Source organism: Notechis scutatus, unplaced genomic scaffold, assembly GCF_049901735.1.
Source record: "Notechis scutatus isolate UNSWTSFEM ecotype Mainland unplaced genomic scaffold, rNotScu1.2 NSCUSCF64, whole genome shotgun sequence".
NCBI lineage: Eukaryota > Metazoa > Chordata > Lepidosauria > Squamata > Elapidae > Notechis > Notechis scutatus.
Window position 1 is genome coordinate 83290 of NW_028263168.1, and position 18176 is coordinate 101465.

At 44.7% G+C, this 18176-nt stretch overlaps 2 protein-coding genes across 7 annotated transcripts in view; one reads left to right on the forward strand and one right to left on the reverse strand.

The window, feature by feature from the left end:
• Positions 1-18176, reverse strand: part of LOC148128457 (vomeronasal type-2 receptor 26-like) — a 50054-nt gene that overhangs the window by 9845 nt on the left and 22033 nt on the right. The window contains exons 2-4 of one of the 2 annotated variants that reach the window (XM_087949072.1): positions 3576-4178; positions 2851-3139; positions 970-1764 (exon numbers count right to left, since the gene is read on the reverse strand). In XM_087949072.1, coding sequence (XP_087805198.1) covers positions 970-1764; positions 2851-3139; positions 3576-3790 — 1299 coding nt within the window. In that variant the 5' untranslated portion in view covers positions 3791-4178. The remainder of the gene's footprint in view (positions 1-969; positions 1765-2850; positions 3140-3575; positions 4179-18176) is intronic. The other variant, XM_087949073.1, reaches the window with a different exon arrangement.
• LOC148128458 (vomeronasal type-2 receptor 26-like) overlaps positions 8734-18176 on the forward strand; it is a 17946-nt gene continuing 8503 nt past the window's right edge. Inside the window, exons 1-5 of one of the 5 annotated variants that reach the window (XM_087949068.1) lie at positions 8734-9707; positions 9844-10088; positions 10524-10812; positions 11901-12695; positions 16733-16945. In XM_087949068.1, the coding sequence (XP_087805194.1) occupies positions 9874-10088; positions 10524-10812; positions 11901-12695; positions 16733-16945 (1512 nt within the window). In that variant the 5' untranslated portion in view covers positions 8734-9707; positions 9844-9873. Of the gene's footprint in view, positions 10089-10523; positions 10813-11900; positions 12696-16732; positions 16946-18176 lie in introns of all 5 variants that reach the window. The other 4 variants (XM_087949067.1, XM_087949069.1, XM_087949071.1 and 1 more) reach the window with 4 other exon arrangements.

The following is an 18176-nucleotide window of genomic DNA, read 5'->3' on the forward strand; positions in this document are numbered from 1 at the left end:
CCATTATTATTATTATTTATTGTAATGCTGGTCTCTGACTGTACTAAAAGTGGACTGGATGAAGGAGGAAGCTGTGTTGGAGACATTTGCCATCTTGAGTTATGTGTAAATAAATACATGTTTATGAAAACAATCTCAAAATCGTACTTGACTGCAACCTGAAACTGAGTCTTGAGAGAAGACAAGGAGGAGATTATGAGAGCAGCTTCTCCAACTTACAAAATCTCTCAGTTGGACAAGGGAGGATTCAACACTCTTCCAAGGACTGAAAGAGGTGTTGGGAGTAGTTAAAACCCTCCCCTCTCCTAGGAAAATGAAATATTTTAGGATATACTAAAAAGGGAGAATATATTTCCCTAAAAGAAAAGTAGAAACTCAGAGAGGCTGAAACTCCGCCCCCTCCCACCTTTGCTAATGGACCATTACTCTGGCCTAGGCCAGTTTATTTTACATAACAAAGATCTACTCCAGGTAAAGCTATATAGGAATTGCCCAAAGCCATCACCATCATCCAGCGAGGCTCAACCAAGCCTGGGACTCAGGACAGCCTACAGAGTTGCCCTGCATGGCCCCATGGGAGCCTGACAACCGATCAGAATACAAGCTCAATTCAAATCCCAACAGAGGGCATCAAACAGTTGCACTCTCAGCATCTCAGCCCTTCTTTCCTCAACCAAGGCATGTGCTCCTGTCCACCATTAAACCATCTTCCAAGCAGTCACCATGTTTCTAGCGTCTTTCTTCCCCACTTGGAACTGAACCCAGAAGGAGATTTCTTCCAACAGAGGCTAGACAGAAACTTCAGATCTGCTCCCTGTTATTCCGGAGCGTCAGACAGGAGCAATTAGATGGTGCAAATCTCTTGACCTTTTGCAGCACAAGAAGGTTGAGATGTTCCCCTCCTTCTCCTTTGGGTTCCTTCTCCAAAAGGATCTCAGATTAATGGATCCCTATCGGGACCCCCCATACCTGCCACGGCTGCAGCCTCGGAGCCCCCAACCTCTTTTCTCCCTCCTTCCTTCCCCTCCTCGATCTGGAGGAATAAGCGGCATTCATGGCCTGTGACAGAGTCTGAATGATACTGTAGCGATGATGGTCATTTATGATCCGTTTCCTGATCCTTTTCTCCTGGGTCTCCAGTGGGGCTTTCTGGGTGCATCTTCTGCGGCCTTTGACAGAAAAAGACGTGCTTGGAAAGGGAACAGCGGAAATAATGATCTTGAAACGGATCTTCCACAAAGAAATGGGGTTCAAAGGCAGCATCTGTTGGCCTTTTTTTCTCAGATAACCAAAATTCCAAATACTATGGATGTATTTGAGAAATCTGTGCTTCTTTATTGGATACGGTGCAAAATTTGTGAGGATCCAGACTTTCCCGTCAATGGCTCCTGGCAAATGCATAAGTGCTTCATGGAAAGGAAAAATTCTGTTCCAGATGGAAATAAATTCTATGAAGTGGACAAAGACGTTGATTTGTCTCCACTTAGAGAGGGCCTCCCTGAGGGGTGCTGTTTGTCCAGTTGTTGTGAATCGTTGTGATATAACCACACAAATTCCATTCCTGACAAGCATCGGAGGGAAAGTCCTCATGAAATTATCTCCCTTTTCTGTGTCTGAAGCAAAGAGGCCAATCAGGGTCCATCTGAAATGGAGGAGCAGCTGGACAATTGCTGGGTATTGGAATCCTTCTTTGGGGAGCATCTGGTGGAAAAAAGGGAATCTCCTTTTATCACTCAGAGCCTCTGAAGGAATTCCAACAGTGATCTGAAAAAGTAATGAAGAATGCTGTGTTATAATGTGGTCCAGATCAACTCCAAAATATTACTTATTGACAAACCCAATTTTGTTTTGATGAATATATAAGAATAGTTTGTTCCTTAGTCACGGTTTAAAATATTTAAGACAGAATATTAACAAGATTGTCTATAAAAATGGAATGCAAAATCATATTAAACAAAAAAAAAAAAACAATAAAAAATGCAATGTAAATTTCTGTGTCACCCATACAATTCCAACAATTAGATTCAAATTTGCAGATGTTAGATAAAATGTCTGGATCTAAGATATAGGGCTGTATTATATGCTATTTTTGAGTACTAAAACCTCTTTCTCAGCTTCTATATCCCAAATTCTTTGTGAAGCAATTTTTCAGCTTCTTCTCTAGATGTACAAGAGCACAACTGCTAACAGAATAGTTATGAGTACATGAAATGGATACATATAAGAAAAATAAAAAGAAATAGTAGGACAGTGACGGTAGGCACATTGGTGCGCTTATGCACGCCCCTACAGGACCTCTTAGGAAAGGGGTGAGGTCAATTGTTATACAATCCAATAAGTCTTTAATTGAAATTTTGTCTGTTTTGGGACTATATGTCTGTTTCATCACTTTAATTTTAACGCAATAATTATATACCCTGAATTTATACAAAGCAGAAATTGTGTAAATTAACAATTATCTATGAGGGCAGGAGCTGAACTCCTTTTATCCATCCCAAAGATACTCTTCTTGGTCTGAATATTTTTTATACATAGACAGGACTATTGCCAACTTGATTCCAATTGGATAAGGCAGATATTATTGATATGTGAAAATGAACATGCTAATGGAGGACCTCAAAACCTGGATAGTTTTTCAATAGTAGAATATTCAGTAGAATATCCTCTAGGGACCTTATGGCTCTTCAGGCCTTTAATGGTCAATTTGAAGATGAACATAATAGACTAAAACATCGTTGATATGTTCCCTAATATTCTGAAAAGCTGCTCTTGAATTCTATGAAGATATTGGATCTGTTGTTCATCCCCACCACCCCACTCACCTTACCAGATAGAGAAAAACACACAAACCTGTGGGACTTTGTAGGTGCCTACAAACATTGACATCTGGATGGAGATGTCCCTGGAAGCTTCATCAATCAGAGCCAGGAGGTTGTCCTTCCTCCCACAGCCGTAGTTGGGGACATTGGATTCTCCAGTGGAAAGAATGTCCAGCAAGACATCTGAAGTGCGGAAGGTGCTCAAATAGTTGTCATGGATGTTGTAACCAAGTGTGAGATTGTGCAGGAGCTGGGAATTCTTGCTGACCATTTGAATACCAAAAATTGATTTTAGGGTATTTGTTAGAGCAGAACTCTTCCTATTGTAAAAACAATATTCATGTTATTATATTCAATAGCAACAACAAATGTTTTTAAAATATATAATCCTTCACAAACCTACTAAGCCTTAGGCCAACATTGATCCAAATCGAATGATCAATTATGCAAATGAGAGAGGCAACTACAATTGTTTCAGTCACTACTTAAACAAAGGTCATTATTCAAGTGATGAACTCAGGAATGAACTGAGAAAGGAAAATCATCTGGATTTCATTCAGGTTTTTTAAAAACTCCATCTTTGGATTTTACTCTCTTCCACAAAGTAAGGCAAAAAAGGGAAGCCATGGAAATCAAAATCATTCAGGAAATTAGACAGGTCCTGAGGTACAAAAATAAGTGAAATAAGAAGAAAAGAAGGAGAGTGTTAGAATTGCACATGGAGGGAGTGCAACTCCATCACCCTGCATGACTTACGAAGGAGAAGGTATGGAAGGAGGGCTGTTGAAAGGCCACATTATAGGCGACACATATGTTTCAGTTGTGACCACACCAATGAGATGGTCTCCAGGCCTGTAAAAGCTCCATGGATTGTACCCATCCTGGTGCTCCAAACTCAATGGGCATTTCCTTCTCAGCTTCCCACAGACTGATGGGGACACCAGCAGCAGCAGAAGCAGAAGGTCCATCATTCATGGCATTAATCAATCCACTTCCTGTTTCTAACACAAACAACAGGAACAGTTGGAAAAATTCAAAGACTCTGAGAAGTGCCAGTGGCTTTCCTGATCTAAACAGAGAATCACTCAGTTTCATCTGCAAAGGAGAGAAAGGTGCAATCAAGAGCAGAGCCTGTACCTGTCCCAAAACTTGGTCCCAGAGAGCTTCACCCAAGGAATTTATCCTTTTCTGATATAAGATCCTTTTCATGTGGCTTCAATCTGATGTCTACATCGAAGTCTAAAACTGGAGATATAGCATCACAGGTCTCAAAGGCCCAGATGGTCATAATTACAGTGAGAAGCAACTTCTCCTCTTGGGATCCTGAACTTTTTCTGGGCTCCATCTGCAGAGGAGAGGCTGGAATAAAACATGTTAGTAAAAATTACAGATATACCCCTGGGATCATTGTTCTGTTGTGGTTGTGGTCCTTCCTCCCAGTCAGGGCAAGTCCAGAAAGTGATGCTGGGGAAGAGAATTCAGCACCCAGGGAATTGACTTCTGCTGTCCTTCAACATGGCCTCTTGTCTCCAGAGATTGCTGGGGAAGGTCACCCAGAGCTATGGAGTTTGGTGCCGCTTCTAAGTTAATGCCATTTAACTGTAGTGTTGCCTGTCTTCTAATGACAATCGGCACCCTTGAACTCTGCCCAAGGTTAAGAGTAGACCCTGTTTGGAATTCTGTTTTATGTCATAATCCCATATATTGATCTTAATTGCAGCCGGTTTTAAAATTGCTTGTACCTGAAATGAAATTTCATTTCCCATCTTTTCTAGCAATATTAATTTTGAGATTAAAGCTCATTAAGAAGCAGGAAAGTGACAACTTGTGGACTAGATCATTGGGTAAATAGGGAGAAAATTATAGAATGGATGGAATTTTTTATTTTTATTTTCTTGTCATTCCTGTGTTATCTTACCATGTTCCTATAATACACCAAGATTCTTTATATTTTGATTTTTCTTAGTTTTTTAAATAAAGAATGGACTGTAAATTCTGCAGGTGCTATCTATCCATCCCTATCTTTCTTTCTTTCTTTCTTTCTTCTTTCTTTCTTCTTTCTTTCTTTCTTTCTTTCTTTCTTTTTCTTTCTTTCTTTCTTTCTTTCTTTCTTTCTTTCTTTTTCTTTCTTTCTTTCTTTCTTTCTTCTTCTACTTCATCTACCTACCTACCTACCCTACCTACCTACCTACCTACCTACCTACCGTGTTTCTCACAAAATAAGGCCAGGCCTTAATTTTTTTTTTGACCCCCAAACAAATGGCTAGTCCATGTTTTCAGGGGTGACTTCCCCTACCTAGAGGGGCCCATTTGCACGTACCTCTCCACGAGGCTGTTTCTATCGGCTGACAAAGCTCCCCGAAGGCAGAATCCCCACCGCTTGGGCGAGTCATGGCTGCCCGTGTCCCCTCGCCATTAGGCAGTATCTTTCGGGCGATGGAAGCTCCCCAAGGGCAGTCACCAGCCACTTCGATTGGCCAGTAGAAGCGGTCTCGGGGCAAGCGCACACGCACACTCCCCTCGCCGGGAGGCCGCTTCTATCAGCCGATCAAAGTGGCCGGTGACTGCCCTTGGGGAGCTTCCATCGCCCGAGAGACACTGCCTAAAGGCGAGGGACACGGGCAGCCACGCCTCATCCCGAAGCGGCTGGGGACTCTGCCTTGGGGAGCTTCTATCGGCTGATGTTCTATCGGTAGATCGGGGTATTCTAGCTAGGCTACCTGCAGGGCACTCCTAAAGGCAGTTTTCTCCCCACCCACCCCTGCCCTTCCCCCATTTCTCTTCACCTCGTGTAGTTCTAATAAACGATGTGAGAAATGGCGGGAAACGCATAGGCCTAAATTTTGGGAGTGGGGCTTAATTTCACCTCATGCCTAGAAATCATGCTGGGCCTATTGGTGGAGGCCCTATTGTTGGAGAAACACGGTATCTATCTATCTATCTATCTATCTATCTATCTATCTATCTATCTATCTATCTACCTCTATATCTATTTAATCAACCATATCTATCTCTATCTATCCATCTCTATCTATCAAGTATCTCTATCTACCCATTCATATCTATCTATCTATCTATCTATCTATCTATCTATCTATCTATCTATCTATCTATATCCATCCATATCTACCGTGTTTCTCCAACAATACGGCCTCCACCAATAGGAAGCCCAAGCATGATTTATTGGCATAAAATCAAATTAAGCCCCTCCCCCAAATTAAGGCCCATATTAAACATGCGAAATGGGGGGAATGGCGGGGGCTTGCCGTTTGGAAGTACTTTGTTGCATGCCCGGATATGGTGCTGCCTGCGTTGGTGGAGCACTTCATATCGGGAGACCTTCCGCCACCGTTAATTTCCCTTCTCCCTTGCTGCCGTAGCGTTACAGCAACGCTGCGGCGTTTGGCGCAGCCACGTGCAGCCAGTCAGGGCTCCTCCCTGCAACCGGAGCCCTGAGGAGACATTTGGTTTCAGGCGCTCCTGTGGCCGCCTTCCCTTTGCCTTCGATGGTAAAGTGAATTATTTTAAAACCTCCGCTCATCCTATCAGGGCCGTGCGAGCTGAGCAGAGCCGGGGCAAGGCTGGCAAGCTGAGGTGGCCGCACCAGAGAGCGTCACTGCCGACCCGTTGTGAGGATAAAGGAGCGGGATAGAGATTCAGTCAGAATCGGCTAGAGAAAGGGTCGGCAGTGACACTCTCTGGTGCGGCCACCTCAGCTTGCCAGCCTTGCCCCGCTATGAGACGATACTGTGACAGCTGCTGCTGCCGCACTCCCTTCTCTTTCCTCGCCTCTCCTCCCTTCGCCGGCAGAAGTGTGCGCGCCTGCTGCCACTGCCGCCGCTCCTGAGGCCATCTGGGGTGGGCAGGTGGGAAAGCAAGCAAGGTGGCTGCGCTGTCTTCTTTTCCCTCAGCGAAGCGCCGCCACTTCCGCCGCCACCGCCACCTGCGATGGGCGAGGAGGCGGCGGAGGCACCGAAATGTCACCAAGGCAACGAGTGCCTCCCGCCGGCCCTCCGCTCATCCCGCCAGGGCCGTGGCAGAGCCGCGCGCGCTGGGGAGAACCAGGAAACACCCGCGGCTTGCCTGCCACGGCCCTGGAGGCACTTCCTGTCAGCCTCGGCTAGAGAAAAGAGCCAGCCTCTCGGAGCATGCGGCGTCTTTCCCTCTCTCTCTATGTATGAAAGAGCTCGCCTCGCTCGGAGCGTTTGGCGAAGCACACGAGTTTTGCAGTCGGAGAGGGAGGACGCAGCGGCAACGGCAGGATGCTGCAAGTCAGGACCTTGCATTGAAGCAGCCCGGGGGGCATGTAGCCACCTCCCTCCAGCCCACCTTGAGGATTTGCCTTTTGTTGTTGGTATACTTGGCTTCAGGCGCTCCTGTGGCTGCCTTCCCTTTGCCTTAGAAGGTAAAGTGAATTATTTTAAAAACCTCCGCTCATCCCGCCAGGGCGCGGCAGAGCCGTACGGGCTGGGCAGAACCAGGAAACACCCCGGCTTGCTTTCCCGGCTCTGCTCAGCTCGCACGGCCCTGATAGGATGAGCGGAGGTTTTAAAATAATTCACTTTACCATCGAAGGCAAAGGGAAGGCGCCACAGGAGCACCTGAAGCCAAATGTCTCCTCAGGGCTCCGGTTGCAGGGAGGAGCCTGACTGGCTGCACGTGGCTGCGCCAAACGCCGCGGCGTTGCTGTAACGCTACGGCAGCAAGGGAGAAGGGAAATTAACGGTGGCGGAAGGTCTCCCGATATGAAGTGCTCCACCAACGCAGGCAGCACCATATCTGGGCATGCAACAAAGTACTTCCAAACGGCAAGCCCCCGCCATTCCCCCATTTCACATGTTTAATATGGGCCTTAATTTGGGGAGGGGCTTAATTTTGATTTTATGCCAATAAATCATGCTGGGGCTTCCTATTGGTGGAGGCCGTATTGTTGGAGAAACACGGTAGATATGGATGGATAAATATAGATAGATAGATAGATAGATAGATAGATAGATAGATAGATAGATAGATATGAATGGGTAGATAGAGATACTTGATAGATAGAGATGGATAGATAGAGATAGATATGGTTGATTAAATAGATATAGAGATAGATAGATAGATAGATAGATAGATAGATAGATAGATAGATAGATGATAGATACCGTGTTTCTCCAACAATAGGGACTCCACCAATAGGCCCAGCATGATTTCTAGGCATGAGGTGAAATTAAGCCCCACTCCCAAAATTTAGGCCTATGCGTTTCCCCGCCATTTCTCACATCGTTCGTTAGAACTACATGAGGTGAAGAGAAATGGGGGGAAGGGCAGGGGTGGGTGGGGAGAAAACTTGCCTTTAGGAGGGCCCTGCAGGTAGCCTAGGCTAGAATACCCCGATCTACCGACAGAACATCAGCCGATAGAAGCTCCCCGAAGGCAAAGTCCCCAGCCACTTCGGAATGAGGCGTGGCTGCCCATGTCCCCCTCGCCTTTAGGCAGTGTCTCTCGGGCGATGGAAGCTCCCCAAGGGCAGTCACTGGCCACTTTGATCGGCTGATAGAAGCGGCCTCCCGGAGAAGGGACTGTGCGTGGGCGCTTGCCCCGAGACCACTTTTACCGGCTGATCGAAGTGGCTGTTGACTGCCCTTGGGGAGCTTCCATCGCCCGAAAGACACTTCCTAAAGGCGAGGGGACACGGGCAGCCACGCCTCGTCCCGAAGCGGCTGGGGACTTTGCCTTTGGGGGAGCTTTTGTCAGCCGATAGATACAGCCTCATGGAGAGGTACGTGCATATGGGCCCCTCTAGGTGGGGGAGTCACCCCCGAAAAGATGGCCTAGCCCTTTATTCGAGGGTCAAAAAAAAAATAAGGCCTGGCCTTATTTTGTGAGAAACACAGGTAGGTAGGTAGGTAGGTAGGTAGGTAGGTAGGTAGAAAGAAAGAAAGAAAGAAAGAAAGAAAGAAAGAAAGAAAGAAAGAAAGAAAGAAAGAAAGAAAGAAAGAAAGAAAGAAAGAAAGAAAGAAAGGGATGGATGGATAGCACCTGCAGAACTTACAGTCCATTCTTTATTTAAAAAACTAAGAAAAATCAAAATATAAAGAATCTTGGTGTATTATAGGAACATGGTAAGATAACACAGGAATGACAAGAAAATAAAAATAAAAAATTCCATCCATTCTATAATTTTCTCCCTATGTACACAATGATCTAGTGCACAAGTTGTCACTTTCCTGCTTCTTAATGAGCTTTAATCTCAAAATTAATATTGCTAGAAAAGATGGGAAATGAAATTTCATTTCAAGTACAAGCAATTTTAAAACCGGCTGCAATTAAGATCAATATATGGGATTATGACATAAAACAGAATTCCAAACAGGGTCTACTCTTAACCTTTGGCAGAGATCAAGGGTGCCGATTGTCATTAGAAGGCAGGCAACACTACAATTAAATGGCATTAACTTAGAAGTGGCACCAAACTCCATAGCTCTGGGTGACCTTCCCCAGCAATCTCTGGAGACAAGAGGCCATGTTGAAGGACAGCAGAAGTCAATTCGCTGGGTGCTGAATTCTCTTCCCCAGCATCACTTTCTGGACTTGCCCTGACTGGGAGGAAGGACCACAACCACAACAAAACAGTGACCCCAGGGGTATATCTGTCATTTTTACTAACATGATTTATTCCAGCCTCTCCTCTGCAGATGGAACCCAGAAAAAGTTCAGGATCCCAAGAGGAGAAGTTGCTTCTCACTGTAATTATGACCATCTGGGCATTTGAGACTTGTGATGCTAAATCTCCAGTTTTAGACTTCGATGTAGACATCAGATTGAAGCCACATGAAAAGGATCTTCTATCAGAAAAGGATAAATTCCTAGGGTGAAGCTCTCTGGAACCAAGTTTTGGGACAGGTACAGGCTCTGCTCTTGATTGCACCTTTCTCTCCTTTGCAGATGAAACTAAGTGGTTCTCTGTTTAGATCAGGAAAGCCACTGGCACTTCTCAGAGTCTTATTATTTTTCCAACTGTTCCTGTTATTTGTGTTAGAAACAGGAAGTGGATTGATTAATGCCATGAATGATGAACCTCCTGCTTCTGCTGCTGCTGGTGTCCCCATCAGTCTGTGGGAAGCTGAGAAGGAAATGCCCATTGAGTTTGGAGCACCAGGATGGGTACAATCCATGGAGCTTTTACAGGCCTGGGGACCATCTCATTGGTGTGGTCACAAGTGAAACATATGTGTCACCTATAATGTGGCCTTTCAACAGCCCTCCTTCCATACCTTCTCCTTCGTAAGTCATGTGGGGTGATGGAGTTGCACTCCCTCCATGTGCAATTCTAACACTCACCTTCTTTTCTTCTTATGTCACTTATTTTTGTACCTCAGGACCTGTCTAATTTCCTGAATGATTTTGATTTCCATGGCTTCCCTTTTTTGCCTTACTTTGTGGAAGAGAGTAAAATCCAAAGATGGAGTTTTTAAAAAACCTGAATGAAATCCAGATGGTTTTCCTTTCTCAGTTCATTCCTGAGTTCATCACTTGAATAATGACCTTTGTTTAAGTAGTGACTGAAACAATTGTAGTTGCCTCTCTCATTTGCATAATTGATCATTCGATTTGGATCAATGTTGGCCTAAGGCTTAGTAGGTTTGTGAAGGATTATATATTTTAAAAACATTTGTTGTGGCTATTGAATATAATAACATAAATATTGTTTTTCAATAGGAAGAGTTCTGCTCTAACAGATACCCTAAAATCAATTTTTGCTATTCAAATGGTCAGCAAGAATTCCCAGCTCCTGCACAATCTCACCCTTGGTTACAACATCCATGACAACCATTTGAGCACTTTACGCACTTCAGATGCCTTGCTGGACATGCTCTCCACTGGAGAATCCAATGTCCCCAACTACGGCTGTGGGAGGAAGGACAACCTCCTGGCTCTGATTGATGCAGCTAACAGGGACATCTCCATCCAGATGTCAACGTTTGTAGGCACCTACAAAGTCCCACAGGTTTGTGTGTTTTTCTCTATCTGTTAAGGTGAGTGGGGTGGTGGGGATGAACAACAGATCCAATATCTTCATATAATTCAAGAGCAGCTTTTCAGAATATTAGGGAACATATCAACGATGTTTTACTCTATTATGTTCATCTTCAAATTGACCATTAAAGGCCTGAAGAGCCATAAGGTCCCTAGAGGATATTCTACTGAATATTCTACTATTGAAAAACTATCCAGGTTTTGAGGTCCTCCATTAGCATGTTCATTTTCACCTATCAATAATATCTGCCTTATCCAATTGGAATCAAGTTGGCAATAGACCTGTCTCTGTATAAAAAATATTCAGACCTAGAAGAGTATCTTTGGGATGGATAAAAGGAGTTCAGCTCCTGCCCTCATAGATAATTGTTAATTTACACAATTTCTGCTTTGTATAAATTCAGGGTATATAATTATTGGGTTAAAATTAAAGTGATGAAACAGACATATAGTCCCAAAACAGACAAAATTTCAGTTAAAGACTTATTGGATTGTACAACTGTCTACGATTGACCTCACCCCTTTCCTAAGAGGTCTGTAGGGGCCGTGCATAAGTGCACCAATGTGCCTACCGTCACTGTCCTACTATTTCTTTTTATTTTTCTTATATATGTCCATTTCATGTACTCATAACTATTCTGTTAGCAGTTGTGCTCTTGTACATCTAGAGACGAAGCTGAAAAATTGCTTCACAAAGAATTTGGGATATAGAAGCTGAGAAAGAGGTTTTAGTACTCAAAAATAGCATATAATACAGCCCTATATTTTAGATCCAGACATTTTATCTAACATCTGCTATTTTGAATCTAATTGTTGGAATTGTATGGGTGACACAGAAATTTACATTGCATTTTTTATTTTATTTTTTGTTTAATATGATTTTGCGTTCCATTTTTATAGACAATCTTGTTAATATTCTGTCTTAAATATTTTAAACCGTGACTAAGGAACAAACTATTCTTACATATTCATGAAAAAAAAATTGGGTTTGTCAAGAAGTAAAATTTTGGGGTTGATCTGGACCACATTATAACACAGCATTCTTCATTACTTTTTCAGATCACTACTCTAATTCCTTCAGAGGCTCTGAGTGATAAAAGGAGATTCCCTTTTTTCCACCAGATGCTCCCCAAAGAAGGATTCCAATACCCAGCAATTGTCCAGCTGCTCCTCCATTTCAGATGGACCCTGATTGGCCTCTTTGCTTCAGACACAGAAAAGGGAGATAATTTCATGAGGACTTTTCCTCCGATGCTTGTCAGGAATGGAATTTGTGTGGTTATATCACAACGATTCACAACAACTGGACAAACAGCACCCCTCAGGGAGGCCCTCTCTAAGTGGAGACAAGTCAACGTCTTTGTCCACTTCATAGAATTTATTTCCATCTGGAACAGAATTATTCCTTTCCATGAAGCACTTATGCATTTGCCAGGACCCATTGAAGGGAAAGTCTGGATCCTCACAAATTTTGTAGCGTATACAATAAAGAAGCACATACCTCTCAAATACATCCATAGTATTTCAAATTTTGGTTATCTGTCAAAAAAAAGGCCAACAGATGCTGCCTTTGAACCCCATTTCTTTGTGAAATATCCGTTTCAAGATCATTATTTTCTCTGTTCCCTTTCCAAGCACGTCTTTTCTGTCAAAGGCCGCAGAAGATGCACCCAGAAAGCCCCACTGGAGACCCAGGAGAAAAGGAACAGGAAACGGATCATAAATGACGTTCATCGCTACAGTATCATTCAGACTCTGGCCCAGGCCATGAATGCCGCTTATTCCTCCAGATCGAGGAGGGGAAGGAAGGAGGGAGAAAAGAGGTTGGGGGCTCTGAGGCTGCAGCCGTGGCAGGTATGGGGGGTCCCGATAGGGATCCATTAATCTGAGATCCTTTTGGAGAAGGAACCCAAAGGAGAAGGAGGGGAACATCTCAACCTTCTTGTGCTGCAAAAGGTCAAGAGATTTGCACCATCTAATTGCTCCTGTCTGACGCTCCGAAATAACAGGGAGCAGATCTGAAGTTTCTGTCTAGCCTCTGTTGGAAGAAATCTCCTTCTGGGTTCAGTTCCAAGCGGGGAAGAAAGACGCTGGAAACATGGTGACTGCTTGGAAACATGGTTTAATGGTGGACAGGAGCACATGCCTTGGTTGAGGAAAGAAGGGCTGAGATGCTGAGAGTGCAACTGTTTTATGCCCTCTCTTGGGATTTGAATTTGAGCTTGTATTCTGATCGGTTGTCAGGCTCCCATGGGGCCATGCAGGGGCAACTCTGTAGGCTGTCCTGAGTCCCAGGCTTGGTTGAGCCTCGCTGGAGGATGGTGATGGCTTTGGGCAATTCCTATATAGCTTTACCTGGAGTAGATCTTTGTTATGTAAAATAGACTGCCCTAGGCCAGACTAATGGTCCATTAGCAAAGGTGGGAGGGGGGCGGAGTTTCAGCCTCTCTGAGTTTCTACTTTTCTTTTTAGGGGAAGTATATTCTCCCTTTTTAGTATATCCTAAAATATTTCATTTTCCTATGAGAGGGGAGGGTTTTAACTACTCCCAACACCTCTTTCAGTCCTTGGAAGAGTGTTGAATCCTCCCTTGTCCAACTGAGAGATTTTGTAAGTTGGAGAAGCTGCTCTCATAATCTCTTCCTTTTCTTCTCTCAAGACTCAGTTTCAGGTTGCAGTCAAGTACGATTTTGAGATTGTTTCCATAAACATGTATTTATTTACAAATAACTCAAGATGGAAAATGTCTCCAACACACCTTCCTCCTTCATCCAGTCCACTTTTAGTAGAGTCAGAGACCAGCATTACAATTAATAATAATAATAATGGAGAAAAATAAAAATAAACCACAGTCAATGGGCAGTTAGAGTCTGCCTAATGCTGAGACATGTGCGAATATGTGGCAATATAAATATTCTAAATAAATAAATACATAATTTTGCATTACAGCAGAACAGAATTTGGCCCCATTCAGAGAAACTTCTTCCTACTGATCTGATAACTGCACTTGCACGTAAAAGAGTTCCGTATTTCCTGGATATTTTATTAGGAGAGGCGTCACAAAGTGAATCCCTGAGTCCTGATAGGAGATGCCGCATAGCAGGCTGTGAACTCATTGGTGGGATTCAAATTATTTTACTACTGGTTCTGTGGGCATGGCTTGAATTTGTGGGTGTGGCTTGGTGGCCATGTGACTGAGTGGGCTTGGCCAGGGGGCCATGTGACTGGCAAACCAAATACAATTGGTCCTCGCTTAATGGCCAGTTGCTTAGCAAGTGTTCTAATTTATGACTGATCTCCCCAGAGCTCCTTGACCTGTTTTTGGAGTTTTGACAACCATAAACACAAACACACAAACACACAAACACACATGCACACACACATTCACACACACACACACACACACACACACACACAGAGCTTTCTAACCCTGCTATTCTTTGATTCTGTAAAGATCTGCTGCTGGAGCAGGGGGTTGAACTAGATGACCTCCGAGATTCGTTGCATGCCAGCCCTAGATTGTTGTGTTGCTTCAAAGAGTCTTCTGAAGCCAGGATTTGTGTCCTTCCTTCCCTCTCCTTTTTTTCTCTCTCCCTCCCTCCTTCCATTTATTTATCTATCCATCCATATATCTCATTCACTTTCTCCATTCTCCCTCTCTTTCTTTCTCTCTTTATCTCCCTCTTTCTTTTTTGCTCTTTCTTTCTTTCTTCTCTTGCCCCCCCTAATTCTCTCTCTCTCTCTGTCTCTCTCACACACACACAGACACAGAGAGTGGGGGAGAAAGAGGGGAAGATAGTGACCCAGCCTCTTCGCTATCCCCCACCGTCCCCCTTACCTTCTCAGGCCAGGCGAGGGAGGGGAGGGTGAGGGGCAGGGCCAGCTGCTTCAGGCAAGTTGAAGAGGTGTCGACCAAGCACAGGAGTGTAGACGCCCGGGAATGGCGGCTCTCGGCTCAGCTGGCCTGAGGGGCTCCTGCAGGCATATCGCGAGAAGAGGGGGGCAAGAAGACCCGGGACATCAGCCCACCCACCTGCTGGCTGGCTGGGCCAGGCTGGGCTGGAGGAGGCACATCCGACAGGAGAAGGAAGAAAACGTGATCCGGGAGGGCAGGCAGGAAGGCAGATGTCCCAGGGCTGCTCCACATGTGCACTGCATCAGTAACACATGCATGGCTGCACACACAGTGTGCATGTGCAACAGCCCTGGGACATCTGCCCAATCTGCACCACAGCCACTACGTGGTAGGGAAAGCTAGGAGAGCGACTGGGACAAGTGGGCGACCCAGTTCGGGGTGTGGCCAACAAGGGGTGACCACCGGTTCGTCCGAGCCGGTGAGAACCGGTTGAATACCACCTCTGCGTGAGGTGCAGTTCGAGTGGCCCCTTGTCAACAGGGGCCCAGTCTCAGCTCAGGCACTCTTTCTTTGTATTGGCCCCCTGAAACGGCTCTGGGAACTCCATTGCAGCTCTCGGAGGTTAATTCCCTTTGGACTCTTGGCAGAGTTATTCGATATAAATATCTCGTTGCTCTAAAGGCTGCTCAAATAAACATTCTTGGGAAGAGCAGCCCCATCTTGTTGGATTTCCAGATCTTTGAGACCTTGTTTGAGTTCACTAAGTGCACTAACTCATCCCCCATCCTTAAAAGCCCTTCCCTGCAGAAGCCACGGGGGCTGAGTACCAATGAGTAGTTGTGTGTTCATTTTCCCCACAACAACAACCCTGTGAATTGAGTTGGGCTGAGAGACTGGCCCCAAATCCCCTAGTCTGCTTCATGACCAAGGCGGGACTTGAACTCACAGCCTCTTGGTTTCTACTTCGGGGGCTGGTTCCTTTACATACTTATCAACCTTGGCACAATCCTTCATCATTAACCTTCTTGTATGAGATACTATAATTTATGAAATGCTAAAATCCAGATATTTTTCTACTACTTTTTAGTCATACAGTTGTTTCTAGGAGAAATCAGAAATATTTTTCTAGAAAGTTGGTAATGTTTAAATAACATAAAAGTATATTTGCCTGAGAATTGTTATAAATCTTGTATAATAGCGATTTATCAACACTATTATATTAATGACAACATAGAAAAATTGATGACTTAATGACAAAATGTTGTATCTTCCCACTTTCATGACAAAGATTAAAAAAACTAAAGATTACCTGAGTACCATTTTTAAATCAGTTTTTATCCACTTAATTATCATACCATCTACCCCTCACTTAACTGGGTTTCTGATCACATCACAAAAATGTTTGTTACTCTTTCCTGAGATCAAGTTATATCAGCATAATGTATTTAGGAAATGAAATAATATGTGAGGATGACTTGCATAGAGCACATAAGTTATATCCCCCCCTTTCCCACAACCCATTTAGAAAGGGCATTAATAGGAGGGAATGACTTTTGGGGGGTGGAGGAGAGATTCTGCCTGGGGAAGAACCAGATAAGAGGAGGAGACCTGCATAAAAAAAGTGTCGGTGGGAGATTTGTATTTTCTGACTCCCCAAATCCTGTCAGTGCAGCATTACAGCGAAGTGGGCCTAGCTCAGGTTTCCTGTCTGGGCTTCCTGGGAGAGGATCACCCTGACAATTTTCTTCTTCAGAAATCCGTGTTTCTGATAACCAACCTGTTGCTTTCAGGAGTTCATAAATCTCCTTTTTTCTGTTGTTCAACTATATTTTGTCAAAATCTAGATTGTTAAAATATGATCGACAAATTTTTGTGAACTTTTTCCCTTCACTTGTAAGATAGTGGTAACACCCATTTTCCTAATGAAGCATGTCTATAAATTAGACAACTACAGAAGAAAGATTAAATATTGAAAAAGTGTCGGATTAGAAACAAAGTTTTCTGCTTTTAAAATTGCTGCATGTTCCCATTCTAGTTCCATCCTTTCCTGGAGAAGAATGAGTTTGTCAATATTTCGGACCTTAAACTCTACATGGACCCAAATGGAGAGGTAGCAGCAGATCTGTTCATTTCGGGCTTCTTGGTTCTTCCCAGGGATGATCCCAGGAGAGAGACTGTGGCGTATTTTGTAAGACAGAGATTTTCTATCGACAAAGATATCCTTTCACGGCTAAAGTTGCTCAACAAGGTAGGAGAAAGTTTGGTGTCTTCTCTCCATTTTCCAAAGCCTGAGGTCCCATTTCAAGAGGGCTGATGCTATTCCCCTAAGGTGGTTGACCTTCACCGAGAATTGAATCTTGGCAGGAGAAACCGGATTTTTTCCCTTAGGCTGCTTGGGAGGCATCGGTATTGTTCCATTTTGTGGACCACGTACAATGAAGGGTCTCCATCAAACGGGTGAGAAACCCACAAGGGCTGGGGAATGTGTCGCTAGTAGCTTCTGGTGGTTTGCTCCTTGTGCCCAGAAGAGCAACGAAGGCGGCAATTCTGCTGACCGGGGCCTGAATCCAGGCTTGGACTGTATCGGATGGGATTGAATCGTGAGTGGACGGAGGTCCTTTTGGCCCCATTGGAGGAAAGAAGCTTCTTCTCGTGCTGCTTGGGGAAAAGTGTCCCCTGAAGGGGCAGCTCCATAATCTGGGAGGCTCTTAAGGAGGCCAGACCTGGCCAGAGCTCTGCATGCCTCCCTTTCACCCTCCCTGGGATGGAGCAGTGGGCCTTCTGCTCCTAGGAAGCAGCTCCATGGCTTTCAGTTCACCTGAAATTATCAAGATTGTTCTGATATCACACCTTAAAATTAAGGGTGTGAGAAGAGGGAGAAATGCATGTTATTGGGGTCATGAGAAGGAAATACTAAACCATAGGTGGTTCACAAAATGGAGCAGTGAGAGAAGGTAAGGGTGACAGTGGGGAGAGCGAAGTGGCCGGGTCCCTATCTTCCCCTCTCTCCCCCCACTCTGTGTGTGTGTGTGTGTATCTGTGAATGTGTGTGTGTGTGTGTCTCCCTGAAAGCCGCGGCATGGCCAAGCCAGCAAGCTCTCCTTGGCGCTCTTCGCTACTTCTTTCATTTCTTCTTTTTCGAATCCAGACTGGCTAAACAACATTTGCAGACTGTGGTGGAAGCGCCCATTCGGATGACCCTCCTCCTCCTCCTCTTCCTCCTCCTCTCGCACCCGGCAGCTGTGGATGGATCAGGAGGGTGCAGTTGTGTGGGGAGATGCTCACTCCTCAAGTGAGCATTCCACCCGCCCCTACTTGGTTTTGCTGTGCTTTGGCATTTGCTTGAGGAGCATCTCCCGTGTGCATGCACCCTCCCAGCCCTGCCACAAGGGCCGGTTATGAGAGGAGGAAGAGGAGGAGAAGGGTCACCCAAAGGGACGGTTCCACCGCGATCTGGCAATTGTTCAGCCAGTTTGGAT